Genomic DNA, 24,489 nt, shown 5'->3' with positions numbered 1-24,489 from the left:
TTTTAGAAAAAGAAAGGAACATGAACCTTCTTCTGTTTGCTCAACTTAAGGCGGCGACTAGTAGAAGGAGAAAGTAGCAACGGCGGTGACGGCTGCGAAATGGTGACGACGGCGACAAACTCAAGACGGACGACTCGACTCGAAATTAGGGAGTAATTTTTCGAAATTTAAGGTTTTATAAACTGACTGAGACAATTGAACAAAACCTGATTTAACCGAAATAAATTGAACCAAACAGTTGGTCGGCGATTTTACCAAACCTGACCCTATAGCCTCGTGTTTTTTGTAGTAAGTCTATTTTGATAAGCTGGTGGTACAAAATTGAACTAATTGTGATACACACAACAAACAATTACATAAATAAATGATTCAAAAAACCTATAATTTGAAAAGAAAATTTGTGTATTAGAATAAGCCGGTTAAGTGAACGTAGTGTCTTTGACCGGTTTGGTTTTTTAGGGACCGCTTAAGAGGTCTCGAGGTTGAGATTGATCACTTTCTTTAACATCAACACTAGCCGTGATATTGGCCGGAGAAGCAGACTCAATATCGCCGCCGGTTTTAGGTCGGAGATTAGGCAATGGAGACTGCATTGGACCTGAAGTTTCGCTCTTTTTCTTTGCATTCTTATGCCAATTCTTTAATGCCTTTGACGTTTGATCATCAAACACCGATCGCTTCATCGTTGATCCCATCTGAAAAACATGTAAAAAATCTCTAGAGTGATTACAATGGAGGCTTTTTACTCTTGTTGAAAGAGAAAGAATGAAGCATTGAACTTTTGACATGCCTGAGTCACGAGAGCGTAAAGAGGAAGTGTGATGTAACTGCAGAGAAATTGTACTCCCACTCTGCATTATGAACTCAAATTAAGATTCTTGCGGCTCAAGAAAACCAAATTTCACAAAAGAAGATTCTTGTAGCTCAAGAAAACCAAATTTCACAAAATATGTGGGGAATTGTTGATGAATGTAGTACTCACCCGAGAGCAACACGTATGATTATGAGGGCGAAATGGTGATGAAAACAGGACCGTAACCCGAACTCATACTGCAACAATGGAAGCAGAGTGAGAGAAGTAGATAGAGATGATGGGAAAAGAGAGCTTTGTGTTGTGTTTATTTACCCATATCCAGAAGAAGTAAGTGATCTCAAAAGCATTCTGAAGATTGAAGTAAGCTCATTAGAACAAAGATGAATCACTAAACATACTTTTTTCTATTGTTTCATTTTATAAGCGGCGATTAGTTGTACCTGGAAGAGAATGAAGTGGATGATATGGAGGACTAAGGCGGGACGACTTAACCAGAAATGTCGGTCAGAGACATTGACAAGTGGCATCCCTTGTATCACGGCGTGTCTCTCCTGAATCTCCAACGCCATGTCTGATATGATGGCTTGAAGCTTGGTTCCTATCGCTAATGTCAACTTCAAACCAAACACAATTAATCGGGTTTTTCTTTCTCTATATAGCTCTTTTCATGGAAAGAAAAAGCTATAAGGTAGATTGAATTACTTACAACTGGAGGAATCATGGTGATCACAGCAGTAACATACCATCCTATACCGGTAAACACCAGAACAATTAGCTTCTAAGCTCCGTATGTTGAAGAATATTATAACACAAGATATATAAAAAGACTAACCGTGAACATCAAAGAGTAAAAAGAGCATTACAAAGGCCCATAGCTCGGGACTGCATTACCGGAATGATTGTGAAATTGCATCAGAAAATGATGAAGAAAGGATTATTAGTGTAAGAAGAAAAAGTGTTAAGATGTACCTTATTCCCACGACTACCTTGAAGTCGTCTTCCAATGATCTTTTGATGTATTTTTGGAAATTAAACTTCATACCGGGTGCCAAATGGACCTAAAGAAACAGAGGATTTTGGAAACCAATCTCAAAAAATGTTTTGGGGAGAACTTAAAGACATGTTGAGTAACTAATGTCAAGGAACTCACACTTATGAACCCATGACGCATTGTCAAATAATCAGATTTTCTGACAGATCTCAGCATTTGACGAAAGAAACACATCTACAAATAGAGTAACAAGGAAATTCTCTCTTGCTTTAGATACATAGAAACAAGAGATGGAATAAAGAAAAGCGCACACAAACAGAATCTTACAACGTAGAAGGAGAATCTATTTTTGGCCCAAGGATTGACATGCTCTCTAACAAATGATGTCTCATGTGTGAGCCTAAATCTTGAAGGATCTGTAAATTACATGAAAGTAAAAACAAATTGATTTTCTGGTTTAAATGTGACTGAAATCCGAAACTATAAGCACAATGATCTAACCATCCATCATTTCGTGATCATTTATGACTTCTTCCTCCCAAACTTTCCATCCACGAATCTGCATAATGACTCCAATCCAACAATCAAAATCTCACAAATTAAATACATATACGGTCACGTCCTTAAATTACACATTATATACATATATATATACCTTCGCTCTTCCAAGCATCATGGTAATAGCACTATAAATGACATGAAACACAGCCAAGAAGAAGATGAAGATATGCACTTGATGCAACGCGTTGAGTGATATAAGTGGCACATAACCCTGCAAACATCAAAAACACTCTTCTTCATCAATTTCTAGATTTTTCTCATTAAACAAGAAAAATAAAGAAAGATTGAAATACCTTCTTGCACTGAGTTGGAGCGGCATCAGCCAAAACACGGCGTTGTAAGTGGTGGGTAGTCTTTGGCTTCTTAGACTCACCACTTGGACCATCGTACGGACCACAAAAGGACATCGCATGGCCGTATCTTGTCGCCACACACAAGCTTGCTATGTAGTTTTGTCCAAATGTTAATAACAGAGAAATGAATCCCAAAACCATAAGCTCTGCAAAAACAGAAACACAAAAAGTTTTAAAACTTTTAACCCACGCAAAAAAAACAAAGGCAATTCGAGGGTTTGGTACCGTTCTTGATCTTTTGAAGAGCTTCGTACAAAGCTTTCTTCCTTCTTTTCGTGAAAACCTGCGAAAGAACAATCAATGAGTGATGTTATACAAAATTAGAATATGTAGAGCAATCTTTGGGAATATGTGTTAGATTTTATTACCTCTCCGATTTTGTGAATCATGAGCTCTAGAACGATAGAGATTAAGATGATAACGCCACAAACAGTAGAGACGGCCCATGTCGGTGTCTGATCGAGCTCTCGCGGACCTTCTCCAGAAGTGCTACCACCTCCTCCTCCTCCAGCCATTTTTTTTTCTTAAAAGGGATTGTTTTTTTTCTATGTACCTTGTCTTATATGGTTTTTTTTTTTATACGACCATCAATTTTCAAATCTTCTACGGCCAAGAAACGGCGGGAACATGCAAAGAAGGAAGATGTCTCCGTCGTTCCGCTAGACGGATTCCGGTGATGGCGATTTTCTGGTTTTCTTATTTATTATTTTATTTGTTTTTGGGTTTTTTTTTTTTTTCTTGTTTTGGAAACTTTTGCTCTGTTTGTTCATTGTGTAGCTCTAATGGTTTTGAATCGGAAATGTAGGGAGATGAACGACTTGGCGGATTTATGGGAAATTTCAAAATATAATTTTATTTTTAAAAAATAATTTAAGCAGAGTTAACAAAAAAAAAAAAAAAAAGACGCCGTTGCCGGGGATCGAACCCAGGTCACCCGCGTGACAGGCGGGAATACTCACCACTATACTACAACGACTTTGTTAATATGTTGGCCTTAAACAAAAACTTAATAATTTGTTAACAGAGAAGTCAATTCTTTTAGGGGCTGAGACGTGAGAGACAAGAAGAAACCCTAATTTCCAACGACCTTTGTTGATTCTCGAAAAAAAAACAATGGAGAAGATGTCCGATTTCCAAGGGAATTGGTGGAGGAGATACTCAGTGAAATCGATGAGAGAAGTCCGATTGACTTGCAAAAAGTACTTTATCGAATCACATTGGTAAAGCAGCAGCTGCAAAGGAAGGGGAGTTTCTGCGGATCGTGATGGTAAACAATACGGTTTGTTTAATACGTGTCAATCTCCATGGAATTCACAACAACTCTGATCCATTTATAAACTATGAAGGTAAACTTATTAGCCTAAACAATTCAGATGATGTCGCTATATCTCGAATATGTAACTGTGAGGGTTTATTGTTATGACTACACTAGGCTCGTGGTTTGGAACCCGTATACGGGGCAAACTCGGTGGATCTGCATTGAACGCAACTCTGGTCCCCTTTGGTATCATGCTCTCGGATATGAGAAGAGTGAATCATGCCGCCGCATCCATAAAATCTTGAGATTTGCTCATTTCCAAGTAACAGATATGTGCACGAGATCTACGAGTTCAATTCTAACTCATGGAGGGTTCTTGATGTCACTCCTAACTGGTATATAGCGTATTATTACTATGGTGTATCTTTAGAGGGAAATATGTATTGGCAAGCTACATATAAGAATTTCGGAGCAGAAATCCATGATTTCTTAATTTGTTTTGGTTTTAATAAAGAGAAATTTGGACCTCATTTGCCTCTGCCGTTTGAGTCTAGTTATGATGTTGTGACTCTATATATCAACTTTTGGAGAAGAGCAGCTTGCGGTGTTAGTTCAGCCTTTCTGTAGCTATGGGATGGAAATTTGGGTTACGAATAAGATTGAGCCCAATGCGGTGTCATGGAGCAAGTTCTTAGCGATTGTTGATATGGGAGTATTGATTGAGCCGAGTTTCCTCATTCACAAGGAGAAGCAAGCCGTGGTTGTTTTTGATGAACATGGCGATTTAGTGAACCACCGTTGCGACATAGCTTACATCGTTGGTGAAAACGGATACTTCAGACAAATGGATCTCGGAGAAATTACAGAGAGACAGGGTTTATTGTGTGGATGTGATGAAAAACTTTTTAAAAATTTCTTACACTTTGCAACCAGATATGTTACAAACTAAGTCTGATTCTTGTATTTTTTTTTCTACCATTAAACCAATAAAACTGTCTCCTTACCAAGAAAAGAAAAAGGGAAATAAGAAACAAAACTTGAATGGAAACAAAGATGTTGGTGATCTACAAAATGTATCTAGTGGAATCTAGTAGATAAGTGTCTGTGGAGTTGAGAATCAGTAGGCATAAACACTGGAAGTTGGTCTCCTCTCTGTGATCTAACCTGTTGGAAATAACCAGTCAATGGGTTTCCTCTAGCCCTTCTGCTACCATCAGTCCCAGAAGAAGTTATGGTGTTGAGACGTTCATTACCAAGAGGACTGCCAAAATCTGTTCCGGGAATCCGAGACGATGATACAAATCGGCCAGCTTCTGGATCCCAAACTACTGAACTCTCATCGCTTGACGGCAAATTTCTTCTAGCTGCAACAACAGCATTTCTGCTTTCTTCCTCATTTAATGGTGACTCGTTAGCTGGTGATGACATGTACATTGGGTTGAAGTGATCTCTTGTCAAACCTGGACTACTAAGGCTACAAGACTCTAAATCAGCTTTGCCTTTTCTAGTGTGATGGGTACTTGCGGGGCTGCTTCTCCCGCTTACATTGCTGCTGGTTTTGTAAGGGTTTTGCCGCGAACTTACTGGAAGAAGCACTGATGAAGATGCACGTGCTTTTGCAGCTGCTTTAGATGCTTCTTGTGAGTCGAGTTTTGCCAGCTTCCATGGATTGATCCTTACTTGTTGACGCTGAGGTGGCTTCTTCTGTGAAAGCGAGTCGGGATCTATTGTGGATCGTACAGGTCCAGGCTCCAAATGCTGGATAACATCGTCCTGCTAAAAAACAAATATTATACAACTGAAGGAAGCGGAAAACATAAAAGATTTGGTTTTTACCTGTTGGTCCATGAATATGTTTGGAGGTGTACACAAGGAGACACCACGGTATTGAATGCTCAATCCAAGAGAGCTTCTAGCACTGGTGGCTGTCACAGCTGAGCTTGCAGGTGAAGGATGCTGGCTTGTTTGGTCTAGCTCATCTACAGATGTTCCAAGTTGTTCAGTTTTCGCCCTCAGGGCAACAACATATTCATATGTTGTGATTCCCTGCAGCCAAAAAAGTGACATCAAAGGCGTGTTTCCTTGTGCTTTGTCAGTGGAGAGTAGAAATTCAGCAACATGGTGCAAGAAAAAATATATACAAAACCTTTCGGATCAAAATGATATGGAAAAAGAAAAGTTCCCCAAGAGGTATCAAAGCCAGTAACGAGAGAGTTGTACAAACAACCTGCAGAATGAGAAAGCAAGCTCAAGTTGGAAACTAAGCATTGATAGAAAACAGAATAGTTTCTTTGAGAATACTTACCACAACAGCGGCAAATGGAGGACGGGAGAATCCAAGCCCAAGCTTTTCAGTTATAAGATGTTCCATTGCCTTTTGGTCCACTAAACATCGAACAAATACAGTTACACCAACTCCAAATTCAGCTATCAGCTGGCACCAGATTTGCAAAGCCATATCATATGGATAGGTTAATATTATTCAATGAGATAAAACGTAGGCAGAATCAACCTTAAAGTAACAAACTTTGTTGGAAACATACCCAGAAAAAGCTTGCCGCCATAAGACACACAAAGCTGATGTAGTTTTTCTGCCCCACACAGTTATTCAGCCACTAACGCAAAATAAACTTAACATATCAGATAAAATTGCTAAGCCTGAAACCCAACGGAAAAAAATTACATTTTCAAATTGCATACCCGGCAATGATGATCAAACCCATCTACACACTTGCCACAGCTTCGACAGTGCTTGCTAAACATACGTACCTTCGAAAAAAGAATGTGCTGTTACTGTAGAAGACGCAATGAGAAACTTCTAACCACAAAGCAAATATACGACTATACCTCAGCATTGCACAATGAGCAGAACAGAGCTTCTTCTTGTTCGTTCGATTGCTCTTGTTGAGTATCTCTACGGCAATCTTGTATGACTAAACAACCACAAATGAATCTTCCTATAGCATTACAGCAACCTGAGCCGTGTCTAATATATGGCCCACCATCAATTGCTGAAGCATTATCTGCAACAGAGACATCACTATAAGAAAGAAGTATCTAAATTATGTAAGCCAAAGCATCATCGGTATAGCACGTACCAGGCACATAGTTACTATTCTGTGACTTATGAGCTGGAGTGTAATCAGCCTTCACAAAGATTCCAGGATCTGCAGGATCTATACCAGTGCATCGAATGTAAAGAACTAAAACCGAAAACGCCTGTAAAATCATTATGCAAAAGAGAGATGAGAGTTGTGAGATTCGAGAGCTTATATTGTGTTTAGCAATTTTTCGTTTTAGGTCTTACCAGGAAAGAGTAAACACCAATGGCAATATATTCATAGAGTTTGTTTCCAAGAAACGGAGCAAAGAAGGCATAGTAAGCGACAGTTAGCAAGAAAAATACAGTTATAGCAACAACCTGCGCAGCAACAAGAGCAACAGACCGTGTTAGATAAACATTTAAACTCAATGTAATGGATCTTAAGAATGCACATGAACTATACACATATACATATACTCAAATGTCTGTTAATCCATAAACACATAAAGCAGAGGAAAAAGAAGAGATTTTGAAAATGATGTGAATATATAATCACAACAAAGAAAAACTACCAGATACCAACAAGAAATTTTAATGTCATTTTCAGAAAAGGGAACAAACTTGTCGCAATTGCAGATTATGACAGGAATTTCACAGATCGTTCAAACCAAAGTCAAAAACAGAACCCAGTCAATACTCTCTCTCAGTAAAGTATTGTAAGAGAAAAACCTGAAATGTGTGAGCTGGAAGTTGCCATCCATGTCTTCTCGCCATTGCAGTGAAGAAACCCAAAACCCTAAATACTTTATCTCGGGAAACCAGATAAACCCCTAGATCACTCGAGAAAAATTCCTAAATCTAAAAACCTTGAACTCGTCCAAAAAGTTGAAGATCAAAATGATTTTCGACTAAATCAAGTGCTTAGGAGCTTGACCCGAGTGTATAAGCACTTGATTTAGTCGACTAGTGAGGAAAATTTCAGGACTTGAAAGATTCATCGGCTTGAATTTTATCGATCAGAGTGTCTCTCGGGGAAGTAGTAACAAGCAGTTAGAGAATTAAATGAATAATAATACTACTAAGAACTGGGTTAGACTTACACTAAGAATTTCCCCCTATAATATCTGAAATTCACAAATATTAGACTTGTTAATATTTATTTTTAATTTAATAAACTTACCCTAAGAAAAAAAAAAAAAACTTACACTAAGAATTTAATATTTACTTTTATCTTTGATTTTTTAAAATGTGAATATCAAAACGGATAATCTGTCATGTATTAATATCACATATGTAAATAATATTCTACAGAATTGATTCATATAGTTGTTGATAAAAAAATTTATTATTCTGGTTCAAATTAACTCACCAAAAATTCATAGCGGGAATCCAAAATGAAATGTTAACGTTTTTTTATAATCCCTAAAGGCTGTGGAATTTTACTATTTTTTACGATGACAAAATGAAATTCGTTTCTCTTGTTTTATGTCAAAAGGAAACATACTTTTTTTCTCTATATTTATAATGGGATTATATAGTATAATTGTAACAAATAGCAAATTATGGCATGTTTGTCCATATGGGGAGAAAACAAATAAAGTAAACAAAAATAATTCCTGAAAAACTAGTTTTTTTAACTTAAAAGTTTACACGTGGCCATCCACTAGCTGTGTTTTGAACAAGTCAGAGACGCCGTGTAGTTTCTCATCTCGCCGGTCAACTCTGAGCAAGAGAGAGAGAGAGAATGCATTTGAGTGAGAACGAAGGTATCGAAGGCAACACCTTCGTGGTCACTGGAGGCCTTGGCTTCGTCGGTGCCGCTCTCTGTTTAGAGCTCGTTCGTCGTGGTGCTCGCCAAGTCCGCTCTTTTGACCTCCACCACTCTTCTCCTTGGTCCGATGACCTCAAAAACAGTGGCGTTCGCTGCATTCAAGGTTCTAATTTCATAGATCTCTCTAACCCTTTTTTCGATTTGATCTCTAATTTGTGAATATCAAGTTTTTAGTGTTAGATCAGTTCTGGATTTATATTGTGATGATGATGCAGGTGATGTGACGAAGAAAGGAGATGTGGATAAGGCTTTAGATGGAGCTGACTGTGTTTTGCATCTTGCTTCTCATGGTATGTCTGGGAAAGAGATGCTTCAGTTTGGTCGTTGTGACGAGGTTAACATAAACGGGACTTGTAATGTCTTGGAAGCTGCGTTCAAACATGAGATTACAAGGCTTGTATATGTCAGCACTTATAATGTTGTGTTTGGTGGTAAGGAGATTCTTAATGGTAATGAAGGTTTACCGTATTTCCCTCTTGATGACCATGTTGATGCCTATGGTCGAAGTAAATCGATTGCAGAACAGTTGGTTCTCAAGAGTAATGGCCGACCTTTTAAGTAAGTCTGGTTCTTGATTTTAACGGTAGAGGATTCGTTGGTGTTTATTAGGGAGCATAGTAATCTTTTCACTGGCTTGTGCTTATGTAGGAATGGGGGCAAACGGATGTACACATGTGCAATTCGTCCAGCGGCTATATATGGACCTGGCGAAGATAGACATCTTCCTAGGATAGTTACTCTAGCAAAGTTGGGTTTGGCGCTCTTCAAGATCGGTGAACCGAGTGTCAAAACAGACTGGATTTATGTCGAAAACCTTGTCCTAGCAATCATCCTGGCAAGCATGGGACTCTTGGACGACATTCCTGGCAGAGATGGACATCCCGTCGCTGCTGGTCAACCATATTTTGTCTCTGACGGTAAACGCATCTCTTAAGCCTTGAAACTAGCTTCAAAAATCAAGCTGAAATATTTTGCATTTGCGATCTTGTAGGTTCCCCAGTGAATACCTTTGAGTTTCTACGTCCCTTGCTAAAAAGTTTAGACTATGACCTGCCCAAGTTTACGATATCTGTACCTTCTGCACTGTCCTTGGGTAAGATCTTCCAAGGTGTCTACACTTTGCTATATCCATGGCTATCAAAGAGCTGGTTACCACAGCCCCTTGTTCTTCCTGCTGAAGTCTACAAGGTAACAGTTTTTCCCCAACTCATATTCCAGCTGAGATCACAAACCAACTTGTATGAAACTTTCAATGTGGTGCAGGTTGGTGTTACGCATTATTTCTCATATCTAAAAGCCAAGGAAGAGCTTGGATATGTTCCATTCAAGAGCTCCAAGGAAGGAATGGCTGCAACTATCTCATACTGGCAGGAAAGGAAACGGAGATCTTTAGACGGTCCAACCATATTCACTTGGATAGCTGTTATACTAGGAATGTCAGCTCTTTTTGCTGCGGGATGGTTACCCGACATAGGACCTGTGCCGTTCTTAAGAGCCCTACACCTCTTCTTCTTCCGGACAATCACGGTTGTAAAGGCTGTCTTCATCGTATCAGTGATACTACATGTTGGAGAAGGAATCTATGCGTTGCTTTTGGCTAAACGAGTCGACCCAGGAAATGCAATGGGGTGGTTCTTGCAAACCTGCGCTCTCGGGTTTTTCTCAATGCGGTTTTTATTGAAGAGAGCCAAAGACCACCAGATTTAAAACCAGCCTTATTTTGATGTTGTAATCAAAAAAAGTTTTACATGATAAATGTTATCAAGATTGAGAAACACAAAATAAAAGATCTACATTAATCAGGATATTCTAATTTCTGAACAACTTATGGTTCTGAAAGTACCTCAACATAAAATAAAAGATCTACATTAATCAGGACATTCTAATTTCTGAACACCTATGGTTCTGAAAGTACCTCAAAACACAAAATAGGTCAAGTTATCAAACTCCTTTTGTCTGAACAGAACTAGAAAGTCTAAACCAAATATAGAAATAATCATCACTCAAATAACGGGAAGTTGTTTGTTTTAAGCCGACCCAGATCACATGGCTACTTCCAGCTGTAAGATCCTGTGCCCTGATGAATAGGGCTTCCATGTCCTCCTCCACAAGATGACTCACTCATTGTGCCTCGAGATTGCGGGCTACCCGGAGTCATCAGCACCTGCGTTGGGGCCACACGCGGTAATGTGGGTGACGATAGTCCCATCTGTCCCACATGCTGTTTTGGTTCTTTTTCTCCGTCTGGTATGAAACTCCCAACAACAATCTGTAATTGGAAAGCCAAATGTGTCCTTACATTGATCTCATGAACATCGATGCATAATATGTTTGAATTTGAAGAAGGCAGAAAATACCTGAACAGGTGATGCTGCTATAAGAAGACCAGCTACACTACCACCTAGGACATTACCATCCGGACTTGATAAGGACACACTTAGACCTCCCGTCCTGCTTCTTTGACCATCGTTCTCCAGCAAATGGAACGATCCCGATAAAGACAGAATCTCAAATCTCCCCTGGTTATAAATGTATACAAATCACTAGGATTAAGCAGTAAAAAATCAGAGAAAAAAGGGATTGAAGAACTTTGCAAGCTGAATCTTGATACCTCATATGTAACGGTTCCACCGGATGTGCCAGACTGGCGGAGAGTCACATTGGAGATGGCTCCATTTGCAGACATGACACACACAGCACGTGGTCCATTATGAGCTAACGCCATTATCTTTGATGATACATCCTATCCCATGGATCAAACAGCAAAAAAATCATAAATATGTCAGCTCTTAAATTTGATAATATCAAATGGACCTAAAATGTCAACACTAACAGCCACACACAACACACTCTTGTCAGGTACGAGAGCGTTGATCATGTTCAACATTCTCTAGTCACCAAATAAAGATTGACCTTAAAAGACAACAACTCGCACTCAACATTCACAAAAAATAAAGAGACCTAGGTGATCGTTTACTACAACGATGAGCTTAGACAATCCTAGACACCATAACAGTTAAATAAGGAAATTCAAGAAGCTAGAAGAAGAAAGAGACCTCTCCAGTCATCACGGTAAGTACATGAGGCGTAAATCCGATTCCCGTCGAGCCTGCAACAACAAGAATCTGTCAATAATATAGCAAAGCAAGCCACAATAGATGCCAAGATTGGTAGAGGATTTAAAGAGCAAAGATGGTTGAAGAAGATACGTTTAAAAGGGCATAAAAGTAATATGCAATTGCAATGATTCTAGAGGTCATTGTTTAACTACCATATTCACCATTTTTACTATATTCTAATAGATTGCAGCCGACACAGAACTTTCCAATTGAAGCACGTGAGAGAAGATTCCAAAATATCAGAAGAATCATTGTGAGTTACATTACATATATAATAAATACATACCTAAAGCTTGAAGCTTGAGCCTTTTGCTAGAAGAACCAGGAGGTCTTCCTCTCATCTTCTTCTCTCCTCCACCGCCGCCGCTAACAGGTTGGCTCACAGTGAAAGAAGGAGCTCCAGAAAACAAACCAAGTGACGTTTCACCACTCTCAGGTCCGTATTTCCTCGGTCTACCTCTCCTCTTCTTCACAGGCTCACTTCCAGTCACGGCTCCATGCTCAGCTCCGGGCATGTTCATGTTCAAGACAGGATTCTCACCAGCTGAGTTGGGTTGGTACTGCTGCGGTGGTGATGCTGACCTCATCGGCTGCCTGTAGAGATCGGCTCCGTCGTCTCCACCGAATGACGATTGCATGTTCTGAGACTGCTGAGGTTGAGCTTCACTGCGTTGCTGCTGCTGCTGGTGGAGAGCCATTGTGAATTGCACTGATTCTCTGGTCGCCGCCATAAAACCCGTCTCAGATCCTGACATTTTCTTCTCACTTTCCCAAACCAAAACAGGGGAAAAAGTGTTAGCAGAAGATTAACCAAAAGCACAAAACCCTAGTTTCCATTCAAGAAGCTCTGAAGTTAAGAAAGATTGAAACTTTAGCCCTAAATCTAAGCAACTACACGCCCAAGAGAGACAATTCAGTGTTTCAACTACAAGATTGTACCATCTCCAATGAAAAATTTGAAACTTTAAGCCCTAAATCTAAGCAACAACGCTCAAGAGGGACAATTCAGGGTCAAGATTGTACCATATCCAAGGAAAAGTTTGAAACTTTAAGCCATAAATCTAAGCAACAACGCCCAAGACCAAGAGGGACACATCAGCGTTTAACTACAAGATTGTACCATATCCAAGGAAAAGTTCGAAACTTTAAGCCATACATCTAAGCAACTAGGCCTAAAATTCAGCATTTAACTCCAAGATTTGAACAAAATTGTGGATTTTTAGATCTCTCTTCTCTCACACAAAAATTTAGGAGAAAAGCGGATCAAGCATTAAGGTTACCAGAATTTAAGATTAAGATGAAAATTATATAAACATAAATGAAAAAGAAACCACTTTTTTAATATTAAATTTTACAGGAGAATTTTGTTTTCTCGAAGAAAATAGAAAATCAGACAGGAAAATATCGAAATTTACATTAAAAATTGAATTGAATGTAAGAAAGAGAGAGGGTGAGAGAGAAAACTTACGAGGTGACTGAGGAGAAAATTCAGGAGATAAAGTAAAAAGACAAAGAGGAGATCTCTGCCTCTTTTTTTTTTAGGGTTTTTTATTTTCTTTAGACCAGAATATATATATATATACAGCGGAATCTGTCCCAGGACCAAATCTTTTTATTTGGATTATTATCCCCAATTATCTAAATATTTTCACTTTTTTCTTTTATTTTTAATTTAGTCCAATTTCTTTTTTTTATTTTTCTCTAATTGTCCAGTAATAATAGTTTTCATCCAAAAAACCAATACTATCTTTTCAAGTAGACAAAACCTTGATTTTTTTTAAGAGACATATATTATTGACACGCAAAATAGATGATAATAAAAAATTAGCTTTTAGATATTGTAAAACATATATATTAATGACCCGGAAATATTGTTGATGTAGAATCATATAATATTTTCTAAGCTAAATATGGTTCCTTTTATAAGAGATATATATTATTGACGTGTAAAATAAACAAAAATAACTTTTGTGATAAGTGTTCAAGAAGAAAAAAAGTTAATTTTTGCTTATTTTCCACGTCAGTAATATATGTCTCTTGTAGAAAGAGTTAACAAAAGCAGATGTTCATGATAAGTGTTCAAGAAGAAAAAAAGTTAATTTTTGCTTATTTTCCACGTCAGTAATATATGTCTCTTGTAGAAAGAGTTAACAAAAGCAGATGTTCATGATAAGTATTAAAGAAAAGAGATTTAATGATGAAAATTTTTTAGCGGATGAGCAAATTTTGTGGTGTAATCTACTGAAAATTAGGCAAAACATTTGATAAAAATTTTGGTGATCTAATAGGTAAATATCACAAAGTTGTTGTAATGTATATATGGACAATGAATTTAAGAAAAATGTGTCAATTAGTTTATTTGGTTTGGAAAACAAAAAACAATATACGAGTTATTTTATAAGTTATATACAGAAAAGCATTTAATAAAATGAAGAATCTTTTATATGAATAACGACCAAAATATCTTTTGTTATATATACTTATATATTAAATTCGTACACCATATTACTCTAATCAAGAAAGTCTAATATATATTATATATGTGATGTACTCCTCATCAATAGATGATTTAGCCATTAGGTGATAGGGATGTCAAATAAAAAGCAAACGGAGGTAGAAGACCATGTTTGATAGTTGAAAAGTCGAGCTCCCATAGAGGGTGTAAACTAAACTATGGTAAAAGAGGTTCCTCTTTCCTTCACCTGATGGCAATTACAAGAAGAGTTCGATAAAGCAAAAACAAGGTTAACAATCAAATAATAAGATCGACTTACCTATGACATATGACATACATACGTATATTAAATAAAACCTAAACAACAAAACTAACCTCCTAATACATGTGATGTACGTAGTATGACATGTATGATGTACGTACATGTTAAATTCAAATATAAACCATGATAAGTTATGTACATCTATAAATTTATATTGTGTACATATATAGAATAAATTGTTTGTCATAAAAAGCAATCTCGTCAATTCGTTTATAGTTTATAGTTTGCCAAACAAACAAAAAAGTCGTTTTCATTTTACCAAATAACGAATAAAACCCCAAAAGTTGCCAAACCACGTAATTTTCTTAGTTCGAACCTACAGATTGAAAATGTTTAGAGTGTAGTATTTATACGGACATAATTTATCATGGTTTATATTTAAATTTAACATGTAAATAGTATTTTCACTACAAGAAATATCCACATTGATAGCACATGATGATAGCTCATTTTCCGTAACTGCTATGAAAGATAAATTTTTTATTTGAATTATATATAATAGCACTGAAACAACGCTAAAATAGAAAATCACCAAATAGAAAGCTAAAATCACTCGTTCCGCCAATACTTAGGCGAAATAATTCACTTAAGCGCCATATGTTTCAGATCCAAAAACTTAAAACGCCAAAGTAAAAAAACTAAAACCCTTCACTTTACCACAAAATAAAACATATCTCCAAAAAACAAAAAAATCCCAAGTCGAAGAAAAAGATTTGTTGGATCTGAGACATAGCCATAGCCAGTTAGCCACCAGCGTGAAGCTCGTCGCCGGCCTCCACCGTGAAGCTCGTCGCCGGCCTCCACCATGAAGCTCGTCGCCGGCCTCCACAGTGAAGCTCGTCGTCACGACAGAACACAGTAAAGGTACTTCTATTTCAGATTTATTAACTTATGAACCCTAAACTCATCTTCACCGTCATATTCCCGATTCTCTCCTCGGATTTCTCAATCGTCGCCTCCGTAACTTGCACCGCCGGAGCTGAAACCGGAGAAGAAGAGGCATATCTTCACCGATTTTGAAAATTGCGTTTTCGGTTTTGGTTAGGAGTTTGGTGAGAGCTGGAGCAGATTCAAGCCATGGATCTGGTGGTTGCTAAGTGACGGCAATTACTGTGAATATGAGAACTGTGAAGACGAAGACTGAGAAAGAGTGAACACATGGTCGTCGTAATTACGGGTTTTGCATTTCTTCTTTTGGATCTCTTTTGTTGATTTAATCATCTCATCATTGTTGATTTTGACTTTAGATACGTTTTTGTTCTTTAGGTAATGAAGCTCCAAACTTGAGGTACTACTACATAGTTTTTAGTAGCCACATATGTAAGTTGGTTTTGGATTATTTACAAGATGAAGCATACCTATCGTGTGTTTTTAAGTTGGCTTATCTTTTCTTATCTTATTTGATAAGATCTAGCTAAATGATTGATTTGAATCATTGCTTTGATTGCATTGTTTGCACCCACTTTGTTTTTTCTCTTGTAAAACTATGGAGGAATGTTTGGTGGAGTGTTAAGTCTTAATTTTATGTCTTTAGGGTGCTTGCGGACAATGTTGCATGTTCTGGATTTTTGGTGTGGTTCCTGATTATACAAAAGATTTTGAGGTGAAGGACGAGCGAAAATAGAGAATTAAGAGATGGATGATAGTGAAGGTAACTCATTTTCTTGGAATCTGTTTTCAGAATTTGCTTGAGTATTTCTTCTTGTTCTTTGTGTCATTCTTTTTGTTCTCTTGCTTCTTCTCTGGCCATAAACTACTCTTTCATGGTAAGATTTGTGAACTAAAAAAATGTCTTTGTTTGTTTGTATATCTCAGTTCTGGAAATTAATTAAACAATCTCTTTTTATTATGTAGGTTCTGAATTCTTACCTCTTGATATATAGCAAAACTGTAAGCTTACTTTGTCTTAGGTTTTGGTATATGTGTAAAAAAGCTACTGCAAAGGCTATTGTTATTAACTGAATTTTGAATCAAATGCAGCTTACATGAAAAATCATATGTTGGTTTTATCGGAGATTGATATAGGATTGTTGTTGTTTTGCCTTTCTTATAGGGTGGATGAATCTTTTGATGCTAGAGAAATGGAGTATGTGCGTTTAGTATCCGCTGTTTGTTGGATATATGGTGAGATAACATTTGTTTCGAAATTATTTTCTTTTGGTAAGTTGTGAAGCAGAGAGAGATGGAATCCTGGAGTCTCTAGAAGTGACGTAGTCAAGGTTCTCTCCTTCTTTGTTTCTTACTTTGCTTCAGTCAGGTTCGTCGAATTCTTTCTCCTAGCTTTCAACTTGTTTATCTTTTAAGAGAATAAGTTTAATATTTTGGAAATTCTAAATCAACTGGTACGTGATCTTGTTTCTTCTAAAACTAAATTACACATCTTTCATCACTATAAGTAAGAAATGTTGTCTTTTTGTAACTGATTTATCTCAAAAAATTAGGAAAGCTTTCAAGTATGAGTTTTCCATTTGATCTCTGTTTTTTTTTTGCAGTCTGGAGCTTTCAAGTTGTCAAAAGATGGTTTTCTATTGCTCCAATTTGCTCCTTCTGCTGGTGTACGACAATATAATTAAGGCAAGAAACAGGTTTGGTTTTATCTCTTAACTTCATATGGTCCATTAAGCTGTAACTTTGTTAAGACCATCTCACTGGATTTGGTGTTAAAAGACAGTCTTTTTTCTGGTCACTTATTCAGCCTAAGTAAGTAAATATAATCTTCTTCTTGATTCTTGTCAAAATGGTTTAAACATTGTCTCTAACAGTTTCGATCTCCGTATATATATTAGGTGTGCAAAACAAGCTTGTGATTGAATTACTTACTCGGATCATGTTATTTTTCAGGTTGCACTTGATTCGCCTCCAAGCTTCTGTTTGTGCTCTCTTGTCCTATGCTACTGTTGTTGTTGCTGCAGCTTCTGTCTCTTCTCCTATGCTACTGTTTTTGTTGCTGCAGCTTCTGCAAAAGAGATCTCAGGATCCTATATTTCCCTCTTTCCTCACAGTTTTATACATAGTCATTATCTAGTAGAAGCATTTGAAAAACTAACTTGTTTTACTTATACAAAGACAGCCAACGACAAAGAAAAGAACCAAGCTATAGAGGATTTGGAGATGGCAGTGAAGTGTGGACATCAACCTAAGTTCTTGGAGGGAGAGAAAGAGCAAACCAATGGAGTTCTTCGTTTAGTCCATCTGAATTACAATACTTGTCTTGTTTAAGACCTTGTTTTAAATGGTGTTGAATACTAAACTATGTATCTTTTGATGATCTATGGAAAGAAACATGCTTTTAATAAATTGGTTTTGTAGCATATAATTAATTGGATTTCAAATATATATATTTTAATTGCATATGATGTATTAACGTATAAAAATGTGCTATAAAAAAATTAAAGCATTTTAATAACGCTATGTTAGAAAGTACCTATAATAGCACGAAAAATAACTTAATACATAATTAAAAAAAAAAAAAAGTCGTTATATCAAAGCGTTTGTCTAATGCTATGGTAGAATGCTCTATAATAACATAAGGAAAAAACGCTATCGTATGTAGGGGATCTACCATAACAGGGGCATAAGACAGCGTTTATGAAAACGCTATTAATGACATATAATAGCTCTTCTCTCTTGCTAATAATGTAGATATTTCTTGTAGTGTTTTTCCAAAAAAAGTTCTAGAGTTTTAGTATTTACCAATAATGGATATTTTGTTAAAATTTTTAGTTAAATATAAAAGTTTTTTTATTACACGGGTTTAATATATTAATAAATAGGGTTTTTTTCCCGATGAGGAAGAAAGAAAAATATGCCCCTTTGTTTCTAATACTGTAGATTGATGTTCTACCATTTTTAGTTTGTCTCACAAAAATTAATTTTTATTTTTCTTTTTATTTTTTATTGATTGATATTATAAATTGTAAAATTCAAGTCCCAATGATTAAATTTATTAGACTATAATTGGTTTATAGATACAGAAATGTTTGATACAAAAAATAATAGAATAATGATTAATTAATGATTTTTTAATATGAAAATTATTAATCTTTTAGGAATAGAGAGTATCATTTTACGGAGATACATCAAAATTTTGGTAACTTAACAACATTTGAAGATTAACCTATTTAGTGAAAAAGTTAATTTTTTATTTTCTATATCGGATATCTCCAAAAACCTGATAAATTTTACTGTTTCCAAAAGCAAATTTATTATTTTATTTTTTTTACACTTATGATTGCCTGACTGGTATATATGAAATAAAAAAAAAAACGTTGTAAAATACAACTATGATAAGTTCAGTGTCCATTCGGAAAAAAATTGTTATTGTAGATTAAGATAAAAATTATACTTCGTTGCAGTTGCCATTCGGTTTGGCTTTTATTATACGCACCCACCCTTATTTATACCAATTCGATCTCATCTCATTTTGTCACCAGCACATCTCAAGTACACTACAATACAAGTCATCTTCTTAATCTTAACAAGACAATAATCAAAGAAGAAATAACAGTTTCAAATTTAAGTGTGTTCTAACACTCTACTCTATCTTCAGATGTCCGGGCTTTTCTTGTGTGGAAGAAAATGTTTAATTGATCAACGAAAAGCAGATTCTTCATCTCCTCCAATTGTTTCCGGCTTCTCTCCATTTCCAAATCCAATTTCTCGAAATGTACAATCCTATCTCGGATCTTCTTCATCTGTTAAGCCCAATTTTGTTTGTTCCAACATCAATCAAAATTGAGAATAACAATATAATCAAAAGTCTATGGGAAGTTGCAGATTGTTACTAACCTCAACTTCAACAGTCTCTTTGATTGCTACTTCTACCTCCTGCTCTTCCTTCTCGATCAGAGACTTCGCATCTGCCCAAGCTCTTTCAGAGTCGTTTCTAGTGGTTTCACCACTCGAAGCACCATTGGCCTCTGTATCAGAAAAAACAAAAATGTCACCATAGGGTTTGGCTTGGGACAGAAATGGACTGCAAATAGAGACAGCTAGGTGACTAGGTCTTTGATACCTTGTCGATTTGAGTCTCCGCTGGCATTTTTGTCAGCGTCGTAGTCTACATCAGATAAAGCTGTCACTGCCGCTCGAGCTGCTGCTTCTGCAACATTTGTGCCAGCCAAAGCTGAAAGAAAAGCAGCCTGTAGAGGACATGATAGGAGAAATATCATTCAGAGACGGCCAATGAAGCATAACAATTGAGATGTGATACAAGTAACACAGTACAAAATTATCTAATACATATTTGATTCCTAAATGCCTTTTTATATGTCAACTACAATTTGATATTACTAGAGTTCAAAAGGAACCCCACAAGGTATTCTAGCTTTAGGGTCTTTAAGAAGACATTTACACAAGTCATGGAATAGCCTAGTGCAGACACTGGACTATTCTTCAGTAGCCTAACAACGCAACAAATAAGATTAACATAGAGAATGAACGCAACTACTCAAATTGTAGTGTCTTTCAAACCTGAGCCATTATTGGGTTGCTTGCATCCGCAAGAGGCGTTAATTTCATCCGCTTATTGGGAGAAGAACAGTCTTTATCTATTCCTTCAGATTCAGGAATAGCAGAGCCCTTGATCTGATCAAACGCCTCTAAACCATCCTCAAAGTCAGACTCTTTTACAAACTGTTCCCCAAACGGAAGCTTGACAAACTGAGAAACACAATCCTTCTCGGTTCTACCAGTAACATGCGGTGCAACCTTCTTCCAATCATCTCCATAGTGCATAACAGCTTCCAGCAGAAGCAGAATTTCCTTTTCAGACCACTGTATCTTTGACTCCTCACTAATCTCAACTCGCTTAAACTCCGAGGAGTTAATACCAACTCGATAGTTACTACGGACATAGCACCTCGCACACAATGTCAAGTCATACTGAAAAGAAAAATGTACATAATTTCATAAGTGTAGGCTTTGATATTACCATACTCCAAGTGCCATCATTCTAAGTGACAAACTCAGAGAACGAAACTATTACTATGCCCACAAATTAGGAAATCAAACCTTATCACAGGCGAAACAAGCTATGCTGCAAATTGATTTGCAGCCATTGCAGATTCTCTTGGCAGTTTCTTTGACAGTAGTGGATGGCTCAGAAGCAGCATCTCCGACGGATTTTCCGGCCTCTTTTTCGTCCCACTTGAGCGGCTTAGCAGAGGCGGAGCTAGTATAGTTGATAAGCCCCCATGAGTCTAGGAAATCAAATACGCGACGAATAGAGACAACATCACTGACGAGAGTTCTCCGAACGTCAGTGAAGCTAATCTTCCGAGGATGGTCGTCTCTGTACTGCTTAATAATCGAATTCCTCAAGTAGAGGTAAAACTTAGGGTTTTTGGATGAAGATCTCGAATCGAAAAATTCCGGCAGTGAACGGACCTCGCAATCGTTGATGCCCGTCCACGAAAACCAACCTAATTGGTCAAATCGATTATACAAATACAAAATCCAGAAGAAACAGAGAAGAAACTAGAATAAAAGAGAAGGTTTCTCGGCGTTTGCAGACTTACGGGAGTAGCTAGGTACGTAGATAGTATCGATATCGGAAGAAGAAGACGGCGGTTGAGGCGACTGCAAAGCTGCGGCAACTCCAGACGTAGTTTCGGAAAGAGAGGGAGTATTTGGAAGAATTTCCCCAGATCCGCCGGAATCGGGAGCTTTCATGGCCATGACTCTCTCTGTTCAACTAACGCCACTTCGAAGGAAAAGAAAAAGAATCGTGTTATCGAGCGGGGCAAGTTAAAAAGTCGGATAGCTAAATGGGCCCGGTTTGGACCCTATTCCAGGTCCAACAAGGCCCAATTCCGTATCAGAGTCCGATCCAGATACAATACGTATAAGAAGATTACCTGGTTTTATCCGTAAAAACATACAACAGTAAGAAATTGGAACATTTTATGGAAAGAGTAACTGTAGAATGGTAATAAAAGTAATGGTATCTAAGATTAAGTACCAAAAACTCAGAAATTCATGATGGAAAATATGTTGCACAACTCTTATTATTGAGTAAAAGATGAAAGAGAGTGTGTGCGGATTGGAACACTTTTAACACATGGAGCCAAAACACTCTTATGCTCTTCTTTCCAAGTTTTCAGTCCACAAGCTTAGCTTTCCGGTAGCTCTCTACCGAATCCACAAGTGTTTCCTCCAACGCCTTGTAAGTCCAACCCAACTTCTGCAATTTCTCTGAACTCATCTTCACTCTTTCTTCCGCTTCGATGTATCTGACATTGGATAAGTAGAGGTAGAGCTTGGATCAAATTTAAGAAACTTCAAAACACTGATCTAGAAGGTAAGTGACATTTCTTATAGACAGCAATTTCTCAAAACAAAAATTGCAGACCAGCAAAAACAGTTTTTAAGGTTTATAAGTTTTTCACTCAAAAATTTGTCAAGGATGGTTTTGAGTGTACAAAATTAAGCAGAGAGATGTGTTGTTTGTTTTACTTACCTCTTTGGGTAGTTGTAATGTGGATAAAGACTCTTCAGCTTCTCAACCACTATTTGTTCTTTGACCGTGTGGGCTGTACATATGTATCTTCCTTCAGCTTCTGCTTTCTCATAAACCAAGAGTAAAGCTTGAGCCACATCACGCACATCTACCAAATGTCGTTCTTGGTTATCACGTGATTCAAAACCCTCTGCACCACACAAAAGTAAAATCAAGATACGAGATTCACCACACCATCTACCAAGCTGCTTCTGAGTTCTGACAATACCAGATGTGATAAGGCCTGTTTATACCTTTAAGAAGTTTGAGAAGAACCAGGCTACTAGCATTTACTGTGTGCTGCTGCAGTATAGGTCCCAAGACAAGGCTAGGGCAAACGCTGACAAGATCAAGTCCGGCTCGTTTTGCAAATTCAAAAGCTTCACTCTCTGCTCGTGTCTTTGCTAGACAATACCAATTCTGCCAGAGGAACTTAAAAATCAGCAAAAAAAAAATATATATATGTAAGATTTAACAAGTGAGATGAGTGATTGAGGATGCATTAACCTCAGTTTTCTTGCAATATTCCTGATCAGACCAACATGTCTCATCTAATACTTGATTCTTTGACCACACAGGGTTCATGAAAAGTGCAGCTACAGAGGAAACATACACAACACGCTTAACATTCGCTTCCACGCATGCCTTAAGCACATTCAGCGTGCCATCCACAGCAGGTGCGATCAATTCTACCTGCAAAACCAGTCAAAGCAGAGTGAGACAATGTTAAATAGCGCTAATGAGAGATCATAGTAGTGAATGAAATCCTCACCTCAGGATTTGGGACTGAAGCTGGTGGAACCGGACATGCAACATGGAAGACGCCGCTACAGCCTGCAATAGCAGATTGAAGAGAGCCGTAGTCCAACAAATCAGCCTTGAAGAGCTTGAGTTTGTCACCAGCTTTTTCGAGCTTCTTCAAATGAGCATACTTTTCATTATCTACAACAAGAACCAAGTAAAACTCTTCATCAGAACAACACTAAAAGAAGAGAATGATTTGGGAACCGCAAACAAAACTCAAAAGCTAAATCTTTTATCCTTATTGGAGAACAGAAACTAGCAAATCTAAACCCTTGAAAGTAGATGAAAAATTTCAACTCTGGGAACAGACTTTCTACTTCCACGCACATACAGGTGACAGGTCAACTAGAGATCGGAGTGAATAAAGGTGGAAAATTTACAGAGGAGGAGAGTAAAAGGAGAGGAGATTCAGTACCAGGGTCTCTGGACGAAGTAATCCCTAGAGAGGAGAAGATCGACGACCCACGAACCCAAAAACCCTCCTGCACCGGTTACACAAACCTTACCTTTGTGAACAACCGCCATTTTCGATCTCTTAATTGTTCCGAGCAAACAAGAAGGTTCTTACTAAAATCGGCTGAGAAGATGTTTTTTGATTTTTCTTCTTCCTTGTCCAAGTGCCAGGTGGGTATGCTACTGTTTGACCATCTGCCTCCACACTGACCACGCACCATCTCAGAATCTTACCTATTACAGTATTATTTTGGAATATCGCTGTCTTTAGTATTTTTTTCGTATATTGTAATATGTTTTCTCATCACCAATATATCCACTTCGATAGTCCTTTTTAAATATTTTATTTTGCTCAACTTTGTTTTTTAATATTTTTTGGTTCAAAGTTCAGCTTTTCAGATATCTGATCTATTTCAGATTACTGTTAACAACTTTGGGCTCTTGTAACATGTAATGCCTATCTTGTTTTTTTTTGGTTAATAAGACACATTATATTGTTGGTATTCTTTCGTATTGTTGTTTGTTTCATCGTTTCGTTTTTCTTTTATTGTATTTTTGTGTTCTGTAAAAAAAATAATCAAAAACGATATAAAATTTAACATTTTCCCCAAAAAAAAAAAAACACATTATACGAATTTAAATTTCAGTGGTAATACAATGAACTACTCCCTAGCATAAACTATGAAGTTATATGTTATGATCGTATCGGCTATATCTTATTTTAATACTCAAATAATCGAATTGTTAGTTAACGAAAACCTTCACTGTTGATTCTCTACTCATGAAAACGACATCAAGCCATAAAAGACCAATAAGTATAAGTTATAACCAAACCAATTTTCATTAAAAACATTCCCGAATGCTGCAAAAGTAATGAAAAGTGTACAAATATTAACAATCCAAAATCTTCTTGTTGTTAAGTTTTCTGACTTCAAACTTTTTATTTTTTCCATTTTTTATTCCACAGAATTTATTTTATTACCTACA

General features: G+C 37.1%; 7 protein-coding genes, 1 long non-coding RNA gene and 1 other non-coding gene across 17 annotated transcripts; 3 read left to right on the top strand and 6 right to left on the bottom strand.

Annotated features, from left to right (window-relative positions):
• Positions 1-195: 195 nt before the first annotated feature.
• On the bottom strand, positions 196-3,616 carry LOC9317361 (MLO-like protein 5). Its single transcript, XM_021027533.1, has 15 exons — positions 3,088-3,616; positions 2,945-3,002; positions 2,660-2,865; positions 2,461-2,577; positions 2,307-2,364; positions 2,133-2,221; positions 1,965-2,039; positions 1,784-1,872; positions 1,647-1,696; positions 1,521-1,561; positions 1,255-1,428; positions 1,127-1,162; positions 983-1,050; positions 791-851; positions 196-695 (listed from the first exon to the last, which is right to left on the bottom strand). The coding sequence occupies exons 1-15, from the start codon at positions 3,232-3,234 to the stop codon at positions 456-458; spliced, it is 1,509 nt and encodes a 502-aa protein (XP_020883192.1). The 5' UTR covers positions 3,235-3,616; the 3' UTR covers positions 196-455.
• LOC9315530 (putative F-box protein At3g17620) lies at positions 3,611-4,947 on the top strand. The gene is given in 4 exon segments (XM_021029067.1): positions 3,611-3,915; positions 3,917-4,065; positions 4,152-4,276; positions 4,552-4,947. Coding segments are annotated over 4 exon segments (732 nt in total). The 5' UTR covers positions 3,611-3,832; the 3' UTR covers positions 4,927-4,947.
• Positions 3,624-3,695, bottom strand: TRNAD-GUC. Its single transcript has one exon. It is a non-coding gene; the product is annotated as a tRNA-Asp (tRNA).
• LOC9317360 (protein S-acyltransferase 21) lies at positions 4,914-8,128 on the bottom strand. Of its 2 annotated transcripts, none has more exons than XM_002879416.2 (10): positions 7,750-8,128; positions 7,285-7,398; positions 7,076-7,196; positions 6,825-7,000; positions 6,678-6,746; positions 6,521-6,592; positions 6,283-6,411; positions 6,124-6,204; positions 5,814-6,023; positions 4,914-5,753 (listed from the first exon to the last, which is right to left on the bottom strand). In XM_002879416.2, exons 1-10 carry the CDS (start codon positions 7,792-7,794, stop codon positions 5,055-5,057), a joined length of 1,716 nt encoding a protein of 571 aa, XP_002879462.1. In that variant the 5' UTR covers positions 7,795-8,128; the 3' UTR covers positions 4,914-5,054. The 2 variants fall into 2 exon arrangements, with proteins under 2 accessions (XP_002879462.1, XP_020883191.1); XM_021027532.1 differs by having other exon boundaries at positions 4,914-5,750; positions 7,750-8,126.
• Positions 8,129-8,630: 502 nt separating this feature from the next.
• LOC9315529 (short-chain dehydrogenase/reductase family 42E member 1) lies at positions 8,631-10,675 on the top strand. The gene is made up of 5 exons (XM_002881246.2): positions 8,631-8,954; positions 9,067-9,409; positions 9,500-9,768; positions 9,843-10,039; positions 10,115-10,675. The coding sequence occupies exons 1-5, from the start codon at positions 8,765-8,767 to the stop codon at positions 10,556-10,558; spliced, it is 1,443 nt and encodes a 480-aa protein (XP_002881292.1). The 5' UTR covers positions 8,631-8,764; the 3' UTR covers positions 10,559-10,675.
• LOC9315528 (AT-hook motif nuclear-localized protein 10) lies at positions 10,619-13,544 on the bottom strand. 3 transcript variants are annotated; one of them, XM_021028247.1, is made up of 6 exons: positions 13,439-13,544; positions 12,257-12,735; positions 11,908-11,960; positions 11,463-11,594; positions 11,209-11,370; positions 10,619-11,120 (listed from the first exon to the last, which is right to left on the bottom strand). In XM_021028247.1, exons 2-6 carry the CDS (start codon positions 12,723-12,725, stop codon positions 10,902-10,904), a joined length of 1,035 nt encoding a protein of 344 aa, XP_020883906.1. In that variant the 5' UTR covers positions 12,726-12,735; positions 13,439-13,544; the 3' UTR covers positions 10,619-10,901. The 3 variants fall into 3 exon arrangements, with proteins under 3 accessions (XP_020883906.1, XP_020883905.1, XP_020883904.1); XM_021028246.1 differs by lacking the exon at positions 13,439-13,544 and adding an exon at positions 12,994-13,304; XM_021028245.1 differs by lacking the exon at positions 13,439-13,544 and adding an exon at positions 13,091-13,304.
• Positions 13,545-15,183: 1,639 nt separating this feature from the next.
• LOC110228837 lies at positions 15,184-17,696 on the top strand. Of its 6 annotated transcripts, none has more exons than XR_002332307.1 (8): positions 15,184-15,611; positions 15,793-15,908; positions 16,014-16,067; positions 16,282-16,398; positions 16,602-16,637; positions 16,801-16,966; positions 17,240-17,332; positions 17,589-17,696. It is a non-coding gene; the product is annotated as an uncharacterized LOC110228837 (long non-coding RNA). The 6 variants fall into 6 exon arrangements; XR_002332304.1 differs by having other exon boundaries at positions 15,186-15,611; positions 15,793-15,924; positions 16,801-17,004; XR_002332306.1 differs by having other exon boundaries at positions 15,187-15,611; positions 15,793-15,924; positions 16,014-16,035; positions 16,801-17,004.
• Positions 17,697-19,092: 1,396 nt separating this feature from the next.
• On the bottom strand, positions 19,093-21,468 carry LOC9315527 (SWI/SNF complex subunit SWI3B). The gene is made up of 6 exons (XM_002879414.2): positions 21,266-21,468; positions 20,760-21,169; positions 20,220-20,630; positions 19,762-19,888; positions 19,536-19,666; positions 19,093-19,441 (listed from the first exon to the last, which is right to left on the bottom strand). Exons 1-6 carry the CDS (start codon positions 21,423-21,425, stop codon positions 19,274-19,276), a joined length of 1,407 nt encoding a protein of 468 aa, XP_002879460.1. The 5' UTR covers positions 21,426-21,468; the 3' UTR covers positions 19,093-19,273.
• Positions 21,469-21,633: 165 nt separating this feature from the next.
• Positions 21,634-23,731, bottom strand: LOC9317359 (cinnamoyl-CoA reductase 1). Its single transcript, XM_021028192.1, is given in 7 exon segments — positions 21,634-21,979; positions 22,207-22,396; positions 22,500-22,665; positions 22,753-22,938; positions 23,018-23,187; positions 23,465-23,475; positions 23,477-23,731. Coding segments are annotated over 7 exon segments (954 nt in total). The 5' UTR covers positions 23,575-23,731; the 3' UTR covers positions 21,634-21,846.
• Between the last annotated feature and the right edge of the window lie 758 nt (positions 23,732-24,489).

Source organism: Arabidopsis lyrata (assembly GCF_000004255.2).
Source record: "Arabidopsis lyrata subsp. lyrata unplaced genomic scaffold ARALYscaffold_4, whole genome shotgun sequence".
Classification (NCBI taxonomy): Eukaryota; Viridiplantae; Streptophyta; class Magnoliopsida; order Brassicales; family Brassicaceae; genus Arabidopsis; species Arabidopsis lyrata.
Note: the sequence above shows the minus strand (reverse complement) of the source record. Positions and strands in the feature narration are given on the sequence as shown.

Bases quoted from the DNA above. Each gene is read 5' to 3' on its own strand.
- LOC9317360 (XM_002879416.2), bottom strand. From the start codon at position 7,794: ATGGCGAGAAGACATGGATGGCAACTTCCAGCTCACACATTTCAG. The intron at 7,399-7,749 runs GTTTTTCTCTTA...GTTGCTGCGCAG, and splicing joins TTCCAGCTCACACATTTCAG to GTTGTTGCTATAACTGTATT. The intron at 7,001-7,075 runs GTACGTGCTATA...TCTCTGTTGCAG, and splicing joins GAATAGTAACTATGTGCCTG to ATAATGCTTCAGCAATTGAT.
- LOC9315529 (XM_002881246.2), top strand. From the start codon at position 8,765: ATGCATTTGAGTGAGAACGAAGGTATCGAAGGCAACACCTTCGTGGTC. The intron at 9,410-9,499 runs GTAAGTCTGGTT...GTGCTTATGTAG, and splicing joins AGTAATGGCCGACCTTTTAA to GAATGGGGGCAAACGGATGT. The intron at 10,040-10,114 runs GTAACAGTTTTT...AATGTGGTGCAG, and splicing joins TTCCTGCTGAAGTCTACAAG to GTTGGTGTTACGCATTATTT.
- LOC9315527 (XM_002879414.2), bottom strand. From the start codon at position 21,425: ATGGCCATGAAAGCTCCCGATTCCGGCGGATCTGGGGAAATTCTTCCA. The intron at 21,170-21,265 runs GTAAGTCTGCAA...TTGACCAATTAG, and splicing joins CTACGTACCTAGCTACTCCC to GTTGGTTTTCGTGGACGGGC. The intron at 19,889-20,219 runs GTTTGAAAGACA...TGTCCTCTACAG, and splicing joins GCAACCCAATAATGGCTCAG to GCTGCTTTTCTTTCAGCTTT.
- LOC9317361 (XM_021027533.1), bottom strand. From the start codon at position 3,234: ATGGCTGGAGGAGGAGGAGGTGGTAGCACTTCTGGAGAAGGTCCGCGA. The intron at 2,222-2,306 runs GTTAGATCATTG...TGTAATTTACAG, and splicing joins TGATCACGAAATGATGGATG to ATCCTTCAAGATTTAGGCTC. The intron at 1,163-1,254 runs GTACAACTAATC...TTCAATCTTCAG, and splicing joins TCCACTTCATTCTCTTCCAG to AATGCTTTTGAGATCACTTA.
- LOC9315528 (XM_021028245.1), bottom strand. From the start codon at position 13,128: ATGTATGGCTTAAAGTTTCGAACTTTTCCTTGGATATG. The intron at 11,961-12,256 runs GTATGTATTTAT...TTGTTGTTGCAG, and splicing joins GCTCAAGCTTCAAGCTTTAG to GCTCGACGGGAATCGGATTT. The intron at 11,595-11,907 runs GTCTCTTTCTTC...TCCATGGGATAG, and splicing joins TTACCGTGATGACTGGAGAG to GATGTATCATCAAAGATAAT.